This window comes from Nelumbo lutea, chromosome 5 (genome assembly GCF_056320005.1).
Source record: "Nelumbo lutea isolate HS-2025 chromosome 5, American lotus-T2T, whole genome shotgun sequence".
Lineage (NCBI taxonomy): Eukaryota > Viridiplantae > Streptophyta > Magnoliopsida > Proteales > Nelumbonaceae > Nelumbo > Nelumbo lutea.
The window spans coordinates 6397985-6413918 of record NC_142688.1 but is presented as its reverse complement, the minus strand read 5'-3'; the positions used below and the strand labels follow the sequence as shown (position 1 = coordinate 6413918).

At 36.6% G+C, this 15934-nt stretch overlaps 1 protein-coding gene across 4 annotated transcripts in view; it reads right to left on the bottom strand.

Moving 5' to 3' along the window:
• PRP40A (pre-mRNA-processing protein 40A) overlaps positions 1 to 13763 on the bottom strand; it is a 32764-nt gene extending 19001 nt beyond the window's left edge. For all 4 annotated transcript variants that reach the window (XM_088942891.1, XM_088942894.1, XM_088942892.1 and 1 more), the window contains exons 1-8: positions 13565 to 13763; positions 9175 to 9226; positions 9016 to 9084; positions 8573 to 8899; positions 8278 to 8475; positions 8019 to 8095; positions 7829 to 7898; positions 897 to 949 (exon numbers count right to left, since the gene is read on the bottom strand). In XM_088942891.1, the coding sequence (XP_088799017.1) occupies positions 897 to 949; positions 7829 to 7898; positions 8019 to 8095; positions 8278 to 8475; positions 8573 to 8899; positions 9016 to 9084; positions 9175 to 9207 (827 nt within the window). In that variant the 5' untranslated portion in view covers positions 9208 to 9226; positions 13565 to 13763. The remainder of the gene's footprint in view (positions 1 to 896; positions 950 to 7828; positions 7899 to 8018; positions 8096 to 8277; positions 8476 to 8572; positions 8900 to 9015; positions 9085 to 9174; positions 9227 to 13564) is intronic.
• Positions 13764 to 15934: the final 2171 nt, after the last annotated feature.

Genomic DNA, 15934 nt, shown 5'->3' with positions numbered 1-15934 from the left:
CAGATTTAAATAATTTGCAAAACACATTAGCCAGAACTCTAGTCAGAGTTTTTTGAAGGCAACAGATGATATAAAAGCCAAAGGGCCTTCTAGCGTCAAAGGCACAAGGTAGGGCACATGACAGGACAAAGAAAAGTGCACATTTTTGAAAAACAAAAGTATAAGATAAATAAATAACATTAATACATAAAAATATGGAAACTCAAATTTCTTAAAAGAAATTAAATTTTTCAAAAAGATAATTAACTCAAGTCAAAATGCACAAGTGTAGCATATAAAACAAATTTAGGGCCGGTTTGGTTCATAGGAAGAATACGGGTCTGGAATCGGAATTGGAATGCCAACTGTTTAATTGGGAATCGGAATCCCATTCCTACTGGAATGGCATTCCCCCATTAAAGGGAATGGTCATTCCCTCCCCCTCCCTTGGGAATGAAACCCCATTTCAGCTTATTTCAATTCTGATTCCGATTCCTGTCTGAACCAAACAGACTATGGGAAAAGACCATTCCGATTCTGATTCCAAAGGATTTTGATTCCGATTCCGACTACAAACCAAACGGACCCTTAAAGTGAAAGTGAAAGCAGACAAATGTAGAGCATAGAGAAGTTATTAAAACACTCAATTATACAAGCATGCAAGCTTTTCAATGTGTTTGTCTATCTCCTAGTTACATTACTTATAAGAAGGTGTGCACCAGGGGTGAAGCACAATGCACACCAGGTGCATGCCTTTGAAGCAGGTTGAGCTTGGATTGAAGCAAGTGCATGACTGCAAGCCTTAAAATGTGCCTAGCATGTGCACATAGGTATACTTCTAATAATACTGACTCTCTTATATAACATTTATCTCAGTAAAATGAAGAACTCTTATAAAACTGGAACTTATCACGCACTTCCTCCCTTCTGGAGTTGTAAATTCCTTCCAGACAGTTGATGCATCTGCCCTCTGTAATAGTGACAAACTGAATGAGTGATATTGAAGTTCAGCACATAAAATTAATTTCTTTCACAAAAGGAAGTTAGAAAAAGGAATTACGATCAATATACAAGATGCTATCCTATTCATATTAACCAAACTCAACATAAACCTACCAAACAGCATGAATTGGTAAATATCACAATACAGCCAATAGAGTGATAGACTCAGGTAAATGAAATTAGCATTACACTAATATTTAACAAAAAGAGGAAATTGCACAGAAAAAAAAAACAAATATTGAAAAATATTTGAAGAAGACTACAACAGATTATAAATATCCAAAAACAGCAAACATCCTTCTATCTTGCCCCCAATCAGCCATGGCATGCATATGGTTCCATCCTTTTTTTCAATATTTGCAATTTTCCTACAAGAAATCTTTCTCGAATGTCTCATGCCAAATAAAAAAAATTAACAAGCCATCCATCAAATTAATAAATAAAGGTAATCTTAGATTTGAGGTCAATTAACCTTTATTTTGCCTGGTGTAGCAGCAACGAAGGAATCTAATATAAACTCCCAAAACAAACTTATCAATACCTTCAAGAACTTTCAGATAATGTTATATAGTCATTGGACCTGGTAAGCCTACAAGCCCTGTCCATAATCACCATATGCATGAATATGCCATTCTCTATTCAACAGATTATGGTAAACCCTTCCACTAAAAAAGGAAGCACAGGACCCAGCATCTTTACACATAAGAGTATTAGTACTATAATCCTCATTAAGCAAACTCGCCAATTCCAATATATAGCAGTTCTCCTGCCAGCATATAACCATATAGGCCCATCAACTATCACACTTAGTTTGATAAATAATAATGTCAACAACATAGATACACTATGATTATGGGTCCAAAAGTTTCCACACTTGATCTATTAAAAGCAGAATGTTTCTTGCTTCACTATGTTACTATATTTCTACCAGCAAGGGTGCAATATCCAGATATAAACCATCTGTCATAATCTGTGTATGCTTCCAGACTAAAATGCAGATGGTTTGCAAAAAAGATAAATTTACCTGGTTAAGACTTCAAATACTTCAACACTCTTTCAACTACATCAATGTTGGGAACATTGGGTGCATGCATGTATTGGATAGTGACACCAATAGCATAAGCTAATAATACGGTATTGTCAAAGAAACAAAAGTCTCGCAATTAGTCTCTTGAGTTTTTCCTTTATCTTCTAACAACTCCTCACAACAGAATTAAGTTTATAATTAGGATCAATGGGATTTTCATTTGGTTTGCAACCAAGATAGCGTAGCTTCTAGAACAAATTTAATACATACTTATGTAAGACATGCAGATATCTTTTTATTCCAAGGAAGGACCTAAGGTTCCCCAAATCTTCAATTTCAAATTCAGAATTTAAGGAAATCTTGAACTAAAGAATTTCAGGACAATTTCCTATCAACCAAATGCTGCTCACATAAACAATCAATGTCATAATGAACTACTCACTGTACAAACAGTATGACCTACAAGGTCTTAATGATATAAACTTTTGGCCTTCATAACATATCAAGCAAAGCTATAAGCAATTATTTCAACCCATAGATTGCCTTTTAAGAAGATGCACCTTCCAAGACTGTCCTGGTGCAATAAATCCAAGAAAAAAGAACAATTTTCCACCACAAACAGTAGCATACACATGGATTTCATCCTGGAAACTAGAACAAATGTCTTTGTATAGTCTACACCATATGTTCAGATTTATCCTTTGCAAGTAGTTTGAGTTTTATATGGCTTTATACTTGCCAATAGACCCGTAAACCTTACCTTTAACTACAATTACCTAACTAGCCCCCACATCTTAATCTTCAAGGGAGAACTCAACACATTTACAATAGCTGACTTGCACAGTTGCACTCAAGGGGATTGAAAACACAAGAGGTAGCAAAATGAAAAGTGTGATATTAAGGATATAAAAAAATAAGATAAAAGGTGACAAAGGCATGAATCATATTAAGGTGATCATGGGCCAGACTGACCGAGGCTTAGCACCCATGAAAAGGGAAATAGCCCAGGCTGGGTTCCAGTCCAATGTCTTTAAATATATGGTATTAAATATATATATATATATAATATTTTTATAATAAATTACATATCATATATATTTAAAATTTATGTTATACACTATGTAGTGTAAAATACTGTATATAATATGGATCTAAAGGTGTCATATTATAATATTTATGTATAAAACATGACACAAAATAACACACACAAATATATTATATATATGCATACGCATAATATATATAACATGTGGCGGTCAGGCTCAGACCTAGGCCCAACACAGGTGTGAACACAAAACTTAAGCCCAATCCTGGAAAGTTCCAGACCAATCTGAAATGATCACCCCTAAATCATATACTATTTCTCAACTGCAAAGCAAGGCCTTTTGTACTGCATGGGCAAAATTGTATGTGAAAACTTTGTGGTTTCGTACAAAGAAATCGGTGGCAATGTTTTAAAATGTGGAGGCGTGACACAAAGTTTTCCACAATCTGGACGCTTGAGGTGTAGTTCAGAACATAAGAGGCATCTTAAGAGGAGGGAGACGAGGAAGAAGGAGAAGGAGCAGGAGGAGGAGGAAGAAGAAGAAAGAAGATCTCATCTTTTGATTTCTTTAATGAGAGATATCTTATATTAAGAAGAATGAAGATGCATCACACCAGTGTTTTAAAAGCTCAAGGGCAAATTTGCGTGCGCCTAAGGCGCAAGGCGCAAGGTGAGGCAGGAACCTTTTTGAAGAAAGGCACAAAATTACAAAAAAAAATAATGCTAAAATTTAAAAAAAAAAAGACAGAAAATTAAAAAAATATCAAAAATATCAAAAAATATTAAACACGAGCATAACATGTAAACCGTATTCAAATGAAAATTTAAAAATAAAAGCAAACATAAAAAGCATGCACCTTTTGAAAGGGATGTGCCAAGGACCTGGGCGAGGAGCATACCCTAAAGTGTGCCTAGGCGCTCCTTTTAAATCACTTAATCACACTAGCTGAAAGTGGGGTCTTTTCTTTCTTTTCTCCTTTCTCTTCTTTTTCTTTCCCTTTTTTTGATCAATAAGATAATCAGTTTCATTCAATAAGATAAACTCTCTTAACCCATCCCCAACCCAGAATAACCTATTTCTCCCCACTTCTATAGGAATGAAGAATATGAATGGGAAAACAAGTAGAATGCTTGCTGTTAGTGTAAACAGCAAAGAGACAGTTTGCCTGACAGAAGAAATAAGATAGAGGGGGAAAGAGGAAAAACTTCTGGAAACAACCAGAATACAGAAAACCAAACTTTATTTCTTCAAATCAATCTTCTTGAATTCCAATTACAATGACTATTTATAGACTCAACATACTAACTTGGGTGTCCTCTTTCAGACTGCAATTTGTACTAGGAAATTGATCCAACACAACTCCTAATTACTCTAGAACTAAGACAAACACATTATTAATCCATTAGGACACTTAAATAAGGACTCCAACTCCTAAACAACTCTAATAATACTTTCCTAACCCAAATAAAACTACTTTAATTTAAAAACATCACAAATTACTAAAAATAGTAAGCCATGAGTTCACTAAAAATAGTAATTACGAGAAATGCTATAAATAGAAAGTCCTTCAATTACCATAAATAATAATTTCAAAATAACAGAAACTAAGTACACTCCACTTCCAGTTTTTACCAGTTCTCCCACAAATTTCCTTCAAGACCATAATGATTAATGAGGCATTGAGGCAAAAACCCATTTCCAGACCATTTCTTCCTTTTTTCAAATCTATTAGCTTCTGTTTGGGTTTCCAAAGAGGCTCAAAGTGATTTAACCAAGTACATGCTGCTGCATCAACTCCTCATCCAAAAAGGCATATGAGGTTTACACCTCTTGCACATGAGGCATACGCCCCAAGGTGTTTTGGGGGCAACACACCTGGAGGTGCATCTCTAGGCATATGCCTCCCATGCCTTTTAAAACACTGGTTTGCGTATAGATGGCAGTGATAGCAACAGAGACAGAGAAATGGATCAAATAAAATCCTCAACTGCCACAGAACTCGACTAGTACACAAAATAGCATAGTGGGAAAGTACTAGTCCATTAGTAACAATAACAACTTCAAGTGAAAAAATTATCAAAATGCCATTTCAAAAACGTTTCAGCAGGAAATCTCTTGCAATCCATTATTACAAGGCTAAATTAATTATAATTCACTAAGTCCTGGACAACCAGCCAATAAAATCTACTATTTTAAGTTAAAACATATTATCGAACTACTATTTCAGAAAAGTTCCACACATGTACTTAATGCCAAATAGAAAAATAAGGACATAAATCAAAAACATAACCATGTGGATTAAGCTTAACAATAGAAAGATCAACCATATAAAGAGAAAAAATCACAAAGAAAAAGGAGTACTAAGAGATGTTGCTTTTCTGTTTCAGCTTCCAACATAAGATAGAAAGTAACACAATCAGTTTATCTTTTTAGACAAACAATGATAAGAAAATGCACCATCTAAGTACCATCCCAACTATATGCAGTCAGCTACCTGAATCCTGTTCCACCACTACATTCTGTTTCTGTTCAGTACTATATCCATTATTAAAGAATGGGACCTTTAATCATTTCTCACTAATTCAACCTTTTTGGTCTGCCCCTAGCACTTCCAATCCCTTCAACGTGTAACAAATCACTTCAATGATATGAAACATGTGATGCAAAATGAAAGAAAAAAGAAAGAGAAAGGCACCTCTTTGAAAGCCCTACAACTAAGAAAATCCACACAATGTTTCATTTTCAGCATTAAAAGGAGAAACAAATTAACGAGTTAAAACAAACGAGCATGAAAGTGGCCAAACAAGATGCCAATAGTAGTTACAGTGGTTCTACGGTTCTAAACATGTAACAGAACCAGAAAAAGGTTCCTTGAGAACGATGAACCGCCACAAAAGCCCATGAAGAAAGAATTATAACTAATTATGTAGATAGGTCAATGGTAGTTATTCCAAGCAGTGCAGATCCATAGTATCCCATACCTTTTAATTGAGAAGCATGTGTACCTGTGACCACTCTAAAAATGCTATAGATGTCAGATAAGTGACAAAAAAACATGTGAAGATAACCACCAAATAAAGACAAATCAGAATATTTTCTTAGCAATAAAACATCATCAAATTCTAAAAACTACAACTCTATAACTAAAACATATTAAAGATATTCATACAATAGAGAAATGCATCTAGTGATCATGCGATTAGAATTAATTGGACACATCAAGGCACTAAAAATCATATAACTAATTTCAGCATGCAAGGCAACTTTATTTGTAAGAAACAGTAAATTAAGCTACATTATTAAAAAGAGGAGAGAAAAACTCCATATGTTCCTATCCCTAGAGTATAGGAAAGTAATACTAAACTTCTTGCTGACTAAACCTTGAAGCCAAGACACCCCATAAGCTTAACAAGTTTGTTCCTGGCAAAGGAACACTCTACAATAGGTTCTGCCCTGCAACCCTGTCCTAGCAAGAAAATCTGACATACTGTTTGCTGACCTAGGAGAACACCTCAACAAGCAGTTCAAGATGGTGGCCAACCCGCTTCCTTCACTAACCAAAAATCTCAAGGTCCAAGGATCTTCTTCCCTTGATGATAGCCAGTTGACAACTACTTGATAGTCTCCTACTACTGTGTTAGCCCAACCACCAGATGACCAAGCAAATTTTAAGCCTTGTAAGAGGGCCAAAAGCTCTGCTGCAAGAGAGCTACAATCATTGGACAGATCTGATAATGTTAGCTCTTGAGGGTCCAAAGCTCTACAATCATCGGGCACAATATATATGCCCACCATGATCTCCGAACGCTTCAATACCAGATGCTGCAGGATTGCCTAAACAACACCCATCAAAATGTCATTTTATTCTGCATCTTCAGGGTTATCCAATCAACAGCTATCTGCTGTCTTCAGAGAGTAAAAACCAGCTACTCTCACTAAGGCAACTATAGAAAGCACCCAGATGCATTTTCAAACAACAATTTTAATCAATGCAGCAACCATATTGTAAATTGATAACCAAGCAAGCATAAAACCTGAAACAAATGTAACCCGGCTAGCCATTTTTGGATCATTGATCGGCCATTTCATTTTAATTTGATGCACAGGAACTGAATGTAAATGTGATATGCATATATACAGGGACACTTTTTGTACTTGATTGAGGGCTGCTGTCCTCCTATAGTTTATACACTTAATACAATTACTTCTCACCTTTAAAATAGAAAAAAAAAATGAAGTAACTACTATAGTAGTACATCTACCCTGCAAACATGCTGCCCATCAAGAATAATTTCCATCAATATTTATCAACAAAAAATAAATTCCATCTAGTCTCACAAAAAAATAATAGAAAAAGAAATCATATCATGTCTAAAATTCGCTCAGAAAACAGCAGCCTTTACTAAACCCTTGCCATGACAAATCATATCCAACCACCAATTCATAGGAAATGACTCTACATGATAAAATAAAAAGTAAATAGCAATCATTGCCTGCCTTGAGAAAGCAAAACCCCGCCTTCAAATGTGAGCAAACAGAGCAGTCTTTTTTTTCTCCTGACTTGCCATGACATCTACAGACCAGAGGAAGAACATGCAAACAAACAGATAATCCGCATAAAACAATGTTCCACAATATAAGCACAGCTACTATTGCCAACAACCACAAAGGGAGACGTGAATTCAACTTTCAAAGCAATCAATGGTGTGATTGACAAGGAATATGAGATGAAGCTCTTCATTATGTGAAACAAATATTAGGTAGCATGACTCACCTCAATAGGGGTCATTAATTCTACGGGCTTCTCCCAACTAGATTGACGGGTCTTCTTATTGTAATAATATCTGTAATTATTGTGTGCAAAATTATATTAAAAAAAAAACTAAAAGCTTACAACAAATGAACATGAAAAGAAGTCACCAAAACCAACTACTAACAATCAATCTGCCAATAACAATCAGTACCTTCTACCATCAGCTGAAGTATGCTCCTGCCAATCTGATGAAGACTGTTGAGCAGGACTTGGCTGAGCAGATGTTGCCTGAAATTCCAAAACAGGAGAAAAACATAATCAAGAAAAGCATATATTGCAAAGGGGGAAAAGAAAGTAAAGAAAAGGAAAAAGACATATCAAAGGGACTTTCCTTTTGGTAAATCAGTATAAGATTCATATATAATCAATAACCAACAACCAAGTGAAGAATATAATGAAAAAGACCATACCGGAACTTGAGCAGCTGTAATTGAAGGCTGTTGAATGTTCGCCTGCACAGGTGTAACAAGAGGTACACTCTGGCTTCCAGATGACAACCAAGGTTGTCCTGCAGCTGGTACTACAGGTGCATGAATTTGCGATACCGGCTGGTACTGGGTAGAGGTATTAATGTTACTTTGTGGCTGGCCATAAGACGATATTGTAAACTGCAACAATGCAACGACATGAAATCAAAAAAATAAGAAGCTTCACCAATACTTAAAATGTGTAACAACAACCACGAAAGCAGCAGCAATATCTTACAGTATATGATGATGAAAGAGGCATGCCCATGCCACCTATACCAGACATAGGTTGAGCATTTTGCTGAGGCTGTGATGACACAGATAAAATAGGCCTGTTTGGCTGAGGATAAGGCATTGGAATTGCCTGTGATGAAGGTGGGCCAGAACCTGGCTGACCAGGCCTTGGAGGCAACTGTTGTGTTGGTTGAGAGAACTGGAGTTGCTGACCTTGAGCAGGAGGTGTTCCAACATTTGATACAGAAATACCTTGGCTCACAGGGCGAAACTGTTGAGAAGCAGCTGGAATAAATGGCTGTGGTTGTTGCATTGGAACTACAGGTCGAAACTGCAATGAAGATTGAATTGCAAAATAGCATGCATTACAATGTGTTAGCTTTTAAGAGAAGAAACTATTAATATAAAAGGAGAGATAAAAACAGAAAACTCAAAAGAAAAACCTACTTGCATAGACATGGGAGGGCCATAATTTTGAGGAGGTCCAGCTGAACCAACTACAGGCGGCCGAAGTGGCTTTTCATAGAAATGTTGATTGATTCATCAGGGTTTAGTAAAAAGCTAAACAAATAGCAGTTTCTAAAGAATGAAAGAAAACTACACTACCTGTGCTCCAGATGATTGAGGATTATTGGCCATTTCTTCAAAAGGCAAGCATCTGAAACATATATACAAAAATTTAAGACCTTCAAAATTGTTGCATCAAAAGAGAAATCACTAGAGATTATTGTATCATAAGAAAATCAATAGGGAAAAAAGAAACCACATTTTTAGCCCACCAAAAAGAAAAGCATTTAACTATGACTTGATTGAGAAAGGAAAAAAATGACACCAATTGTAAATTTGTAATCTCCAGAAAGATGCTCCATATGATTAGGGGAAACGCAAATATATAGAGAACAAATGTTTGACAGCATATGTGGTTGATTGGTCTTTTCTACTTGAGGTCTTAAGGAATTGTGGGTTCGTGGATACTGGATAGATGGTGTGCATGGATTGATGGTTGGTAACAAACATGCCATTATTCAGTTATTTTTAACGGGGCAGTTAAAGATTGCTTCCCACAAGCAGGGAGACCCCCTATCACCTTTTCTTTTAACCTTGGTGAGTTGGTGGCAGATGTGTTTCGTAGGCTATTAACGAAAGAAGACTTTGTAGAGGTTTGAGGATTGGTAGGAACATTTCAGTGACTCACCTACAATTTGCAGATGACACAATTGTTTTCTGTGAAGGAGAGGATCCTCAAATGGCAAGAAATTTGAGATGGGGAGTGAAGCTGCCATCACCTTGGAAAGCCATTTCATGGCATTCTTCCTCAGTTTTTAAGCCTTACTAGGGACAATGTCTACACTAGAGACAAAATTTTATTCGGAGAAGATCTTTGGATAGGTAATTCTACCATTTAGGACTTCTATCCCTCTTTGTATTCCTTGTCATTGTTTAAAAACGAACCCATCCAAAGGGCTGCATCTTTTCCCCTTTAACTGGTAATAGTTAGGACTTAGGTTTCAAAAGACATCTAAAGGACCATGAGTTTGACCAGGTTGCTTTGCTTCTGAAAGTTCTTGAGCCTTTTACTTTAGATCCATCTTTGTCGGATTCTAGAATTTGGACCCCTCACCCCAAAGGTGTTTTCACCTATGCCTCTTCTTTTCCTCCATGTGCTTAAACTCTTCAACCCCCTCTTTCCACTCCAAAGAAGTCGAGGCCAAACCTGTCCCACCTAAGGTTAGTGTGAGCTGTTAGGAAGTCTACCATGTAAAGTTAAACCTTAGATGCTCTACAAATCAAAAGGTCTAGTCTTTATTTGTCTTTGTCCCCAAACTAGTATATCCCCTGTAAAGCCAGTGGAGAGACTTGCTTTCATTTGTTTGTCACCTGCCTGATGGTTGAAAGCCTTTGGGAAAAATACTTGTACTTTTTGGGTGTAGGTGGTCAGCACCTATGCAGGTCACTGGCCTTTTCACCCCTTCTCCCTTCATCTGATCTAAGTGGAGGGGTAGAATTATGTGGAGGTGTTCAAAAGTTGTGTTGGTTTGGACCATTTGGGAAGAAGAGAATTCCAGATTCTTCAATAAGAAGGAAATAAGCCCAGAGGCTCTATGGGATTGCATCAAAACAAGGGCTATGCGATGGGTTAAAACCTTAAAATTGTTCTCCCCATTCTCCTTTGATGATATCTGGCAGAATTGGGGAGAGGTTGCACTTTCTTCAAACACTAAAAAGCCAAACCTAATCCAGCATGGGATCAACTGGAAGAAGGGTTTCTAAAGCCTAACTTTGATGGCAGCAGTCTCGGAAACCCGTGGGCATCAGGTGTAGGGGTGTGATAAGGGATGAAGACGGGAATATAATTTCATTGTTTTCAGACCCAGTTGGCCTAGGGGACTCTATCTTTGCCGAGTTCCAAACAGTCCTGCAGGGGGTGCAGTTTGCAGAACAGCTAAATGTGGACAGATTGATAATTGAGGGGATTCCAAGATGGTAGTTGGGTGGCTAATAGATCCAGACTCTGTTATTTGGACCTAAAAGGAAACTACGAAGAAATTCAAACTAATGACCTCTAATATGATTGTGAGAATACAGTGGCAAAAGAGGTCAGTTAATGGCTTAGCAGACACTTTAGCTAAGCAATAGGTTTTTAGGGAATCTATGTTTTGGGTTCAATTGTAAGCTGATTTGTACCTAAGGTCGCATCTCCCGTCTCTTTTTGTTTTGAGATGCCTGTATGTACACAATCTGATTAATTTTTAATAAAAGTTTCTTTGTCTATCAAAAAAGAAAGTTGAACTGCATGGGACAAGAAATAGGTTCATGAAATATCAACGAGAGTAGGAACCAAGAGCATGGAATATTATAGATCTCTCAATTTAAAACCCAACTAGGAAAAAAGTCAAACAAATGGGAGTCTATGATGCTTCCTCTTAAAGAGCAAAGCCAATAGGGGACATTGCCTGGTCCAATGGTAAAATCTGGGGCTGACAAGTTTGATGCTGTGAATTTGAATCAAAAAGCAGCAACTTTGTGCCAGAAAAAGAAAAACAGAGGGATCAATAGTTAGACCCATAATCCAAGTGGCCCTTCCCAAGGTCCCAGATAGCTGGGGCCAATATTAGGTAATGGCCTTTATAAATAAAAGCCCAAACCAATCAGCATATAAAAAGGGGCATAATCATACATGCCCCCGTTAGGATGCTTATAACTTTACTACTCGCCTAGTTGTTTATTCTAGGCAATAGGCCTCCAAAACACCTTTATTGTGATGCCTAGGCAACACTTTTGAGTTTTGACAATACCACCACATGTTGTTATCTTTTTTTTAATTAGCATGTTTTGTTTATCTTCTTAAAATTACATTTTTTAGGTTATCCCATAAGTTGAGAAACAGATGGGAGGGATGATATAAGTAAGGAGGTATGAAGTGGTGGTCTTTTAGAAAGTTATCATCTGTGCTAGTTCCAAAGGTACTTCAAGTACCGGAATTTGGAATGACCCTAAGAGATAGCTCTGAGCACTAAAATGGAAACTGAATGCAGTTAAACACTTTCTCATGGAAAATAGCATATTAGTCCATCATCTCAATTCAAGAAAGGCAACTGAAATCAGCAAAATGGTTGATTACAGCACTGATCACTCTATGAAAAAAATATGGTTGCTATAAAACAATACATGCTTGGTGACATCAATGCTCTGGATCCTGTCATTGGGTTTATTTCTCCATTTTCTTGCCACTGTAATGCAATATTATCCATTTATCTGTTTAAAAAACAACTACATACAACTCTAAATCAGGTTGGAGACATCTTGCCATTAAAGAGGTTGTTTTCAAACCAGCAGGAAGGTATTTAATTCCATAACATTTACGAGCTACCATGGGAAGCAAGGTTTATGGTATCTTTCTAGTTTCTACATATACCAATTACCAAGACCTTTCCTTTCTCTTCTTTATGGTGTGAAGAGTGTTGGTTAGGACTGAGGACTAACATTTGTCAGGTCAATAACATAAAGATATCATCTAGCATTAACAAAATAAACCCTTCTAATTTCAGCAACTAGGGTCACAATGAAAGAAAACGGGTAAACTTATGTTCCTCACTCATGAAACCATATTCATTATGTTAAGAAACTCTTCAATACGCCAACCCCCCACCCCCAAGAATTGTTAAGTTCATTATATGAGAATTCTAGATTAAAAAAAAAAACAAAAAACAAAAATCAATGACTATGGTCCTATAAAAACGTCAAGACACTGGGCTTGTTGGACTTCCTGAACATAAATCTTTAGCATTCCCAGATAGAAACATGACAAACTCATCAGTCACAATTGGACAATTGTACATGCATATTTTTTCTTCTTTTTTTAAGCCATTGTACATGCAATTTGGACAAATTAAACATTTTCTTCCTTTAATACTCGTTTTTCCTCCAATGAATTTATTATATAAAGAATGGGAAAGATATTTGTAAAGAAAAAAATACTACTTGAGCAAACAAAAGCAGCCTAACTTGCAAAGAACACAATGAATAACAAAAACCAAACCATCTACGAACTGAAAACAAATATCACAAGTAACAATGACCTACTTAAAACCGACCACTTCAAGCTCCACAGATAAATAACATGTCGCAACTTAAATTAATCCTTAACGAAAAAAAAAAAACCCTAATCCGGAACCCTCCTCTAGACAATAACTCAAACCCTAATTCTAGTCCTTAACCAGAACCTCCCTGCGCCTCTAACAACATAGGCCCTTACTTGCTAGCTTGTGCATTGCTCCATGACGCCACTATAGCTCCAGCGTATCTAAGGGTAGTCCATCTCAACACAGAAAAGATACTTCGGCAAAAGTAAAGATGAACAATAATTCTAAAAAAGAAAACGAGAGATGGAGACTTAAAAAGAAAAAAAAAAAAAAAAAACGAATACTATATTATCAAATTTATCGAATCAAAAAAAAAAAGAAAGAAAGAAAGTCGACATAATATGATACGGTACCAATTTCAGGATTCGAATTAGAGCTGGCTAGATTTACAGTGCTTTGCAACTGTCTCCGCGCGTTCGCATGCTCAGAGAGAAAAAAAACTGCGATCAAGCTATTTATACTAGGTCACAGGGCCGAAACACCCTAATTTGGTTTCGATGCTCCCCCTCGAATTCACCCCAACCGGCCTACAAAGCTCGGGTTTAATTACATGCAAGAACATAGACACGGACACCAGTTATGTAGCGCGTGCGCGTTTGCTCCAATCGTGCGAATGCTAAACAATTAAACATCTTCACCGCCCATCTCACAACGATTATGATCACAGTAGGTTTGACTACGGTACTGCGCCAGAACATAGAACCCTTCGCACCGTATGAATCGATTAAATTGAGGTGTAAAACGGGAGTGCGACATGGATAACTTGGGGGGTCGGCACGGCCCAGGCCCGTGTCGTGGTGTAGGCCGAGTCTTGGGTTAGGTCGGGCCGTGTATTGAGTTAAAGCTATTTATTTAAAAAAATTGACAAAAAACTTCACATTTTAATTTTATATGAATTTTGATATATAAAATTATTTATTAATACAATACTTAAATAAATTAGTATAATAAAATTAAAATATTTATTTATTTTATTAATATATTATTATATAATCATAATTTATATAATATTATATAAATGTATACATTCATAAACACGATCAATCAACCTTCACGGTCGTGCCACATCACAGCACGATTGTTATCAGAATGACAACAGCACAATCTCACAATGAGGAGTAGTATACACGGACCTCAAAAATTTTGAAGTAAGTGAATTTTGAATGACAAACAACATAAAATTTAATTAATTTTGGATTAAAAAAACCTAAAATGACAAAAATGGGAATAAACACGGGAGAGACTTGTTATTGAGCTTCCCGTGGCACATCTGTAATCAAGAGCTCCTTTAACCACTCAAATGTGTGACAGTGAGACATGGCTTGCTTTTCCTCATGTTGTTGCTGTTGTTGTTTCATGAAGATCACTTTCACTCACGTTTGAGTTTCTTCTATTACTTTGGCCTTAGTAACAAATACCCTCGTAGAAACTGTTTCAACTACACTAACTGGACACTTACAACTACTCAATCCACTCTTGTCGAGAAATGTTCTGCGTTGTTTTCTTCTCTATTCTGGCTTCATCAAGATTGTTTTTGCCACCACAGGTACCATTCTTGGTATTATGACTGCTATTGTTGTAGGGAGATGATCAGTATAATAGAGTCGATAAAATAGAAAACATATAAAGATTGAAAGACTTTGTGATAGAAATCTTAATAGTAGTACTTATAGAAATTTAGCTCACATAGGTACAATAACACACCCTCACAATGTTATAAGAAATCTCTTGGAAAAAAAAAAAAACACTAAAGTTGCTAAAAAAAAAACTAATTGAGGATTCCATCTAATCCGAAACAGTCAAAGTTTCGACAGTTGTTCCTAATAGGACAAGATGATGATAAGGTAACATCTCAATGATTAAGGTGCACAATAAGAAAATGTCAAGAGGCATCTCAATTATAAAAGCCTTAGAGATAAGATCGAATAAAGTAGCTTAAAGCGATATCGCTATGAAAACATTGGCCACCTCTATATAAATCTCCCATATCTCAAGTAGAGGGTGTACAAAGTTTTGGGTGCAAGATTTGAAGAGAAGTCTATAAGTCTTTACAAGTAGTGTAATAATTTTTTTTTTTTCCGAGTGACTTGAGTGTTTTGTTTTCGAGAGATTTCTTATAACATTGTGAGAGTGTGCTATTGTACATGTGTGAGCTAAATTTCTGTAAGTACTACTATTAAGTTTTCTATCACAAAGTCTTTCAATTGTTATATGTTTTCTATTTTATCGACTCTATTATACTGATCATCTCCTTGCATGTCATGACTCTATTATACTGATCATCTCCCTCTCGAATTCACTCCAACTAGCTTACTAAGCTCAGGTTTAATTACATGCAAGAACATAGACACGGACACCAGTTATGTAGCGCATGCGCGTTTTCTCCAATCGTGCGAATGCTAAACAATTAAACATCTTCACCGCCCATCTCACAATGATTATGATCATAGTAGGTTTGAGTACGATACTACGTGAGAACATAGAACCCTTCGCATCGTATGAATCCATTAGTAGAGGTGTAAAATGAGAGTGCTAGGCTGAACGGCCCATGGGCGGCCGGTGCAAAGTGCACGTCGTGCCGCCCCAGGGATAACTTGGGGGGTCGGCATGGCATAGCCCACAGCCTACGCCTGTGTCATGCCGTAAGCCGAGTCTTGGGTTAGGTTGGACCGTGTATTGGGTCAAAGCTATTTATTTAAAAAAAATTGACAAAAAAACTTTAA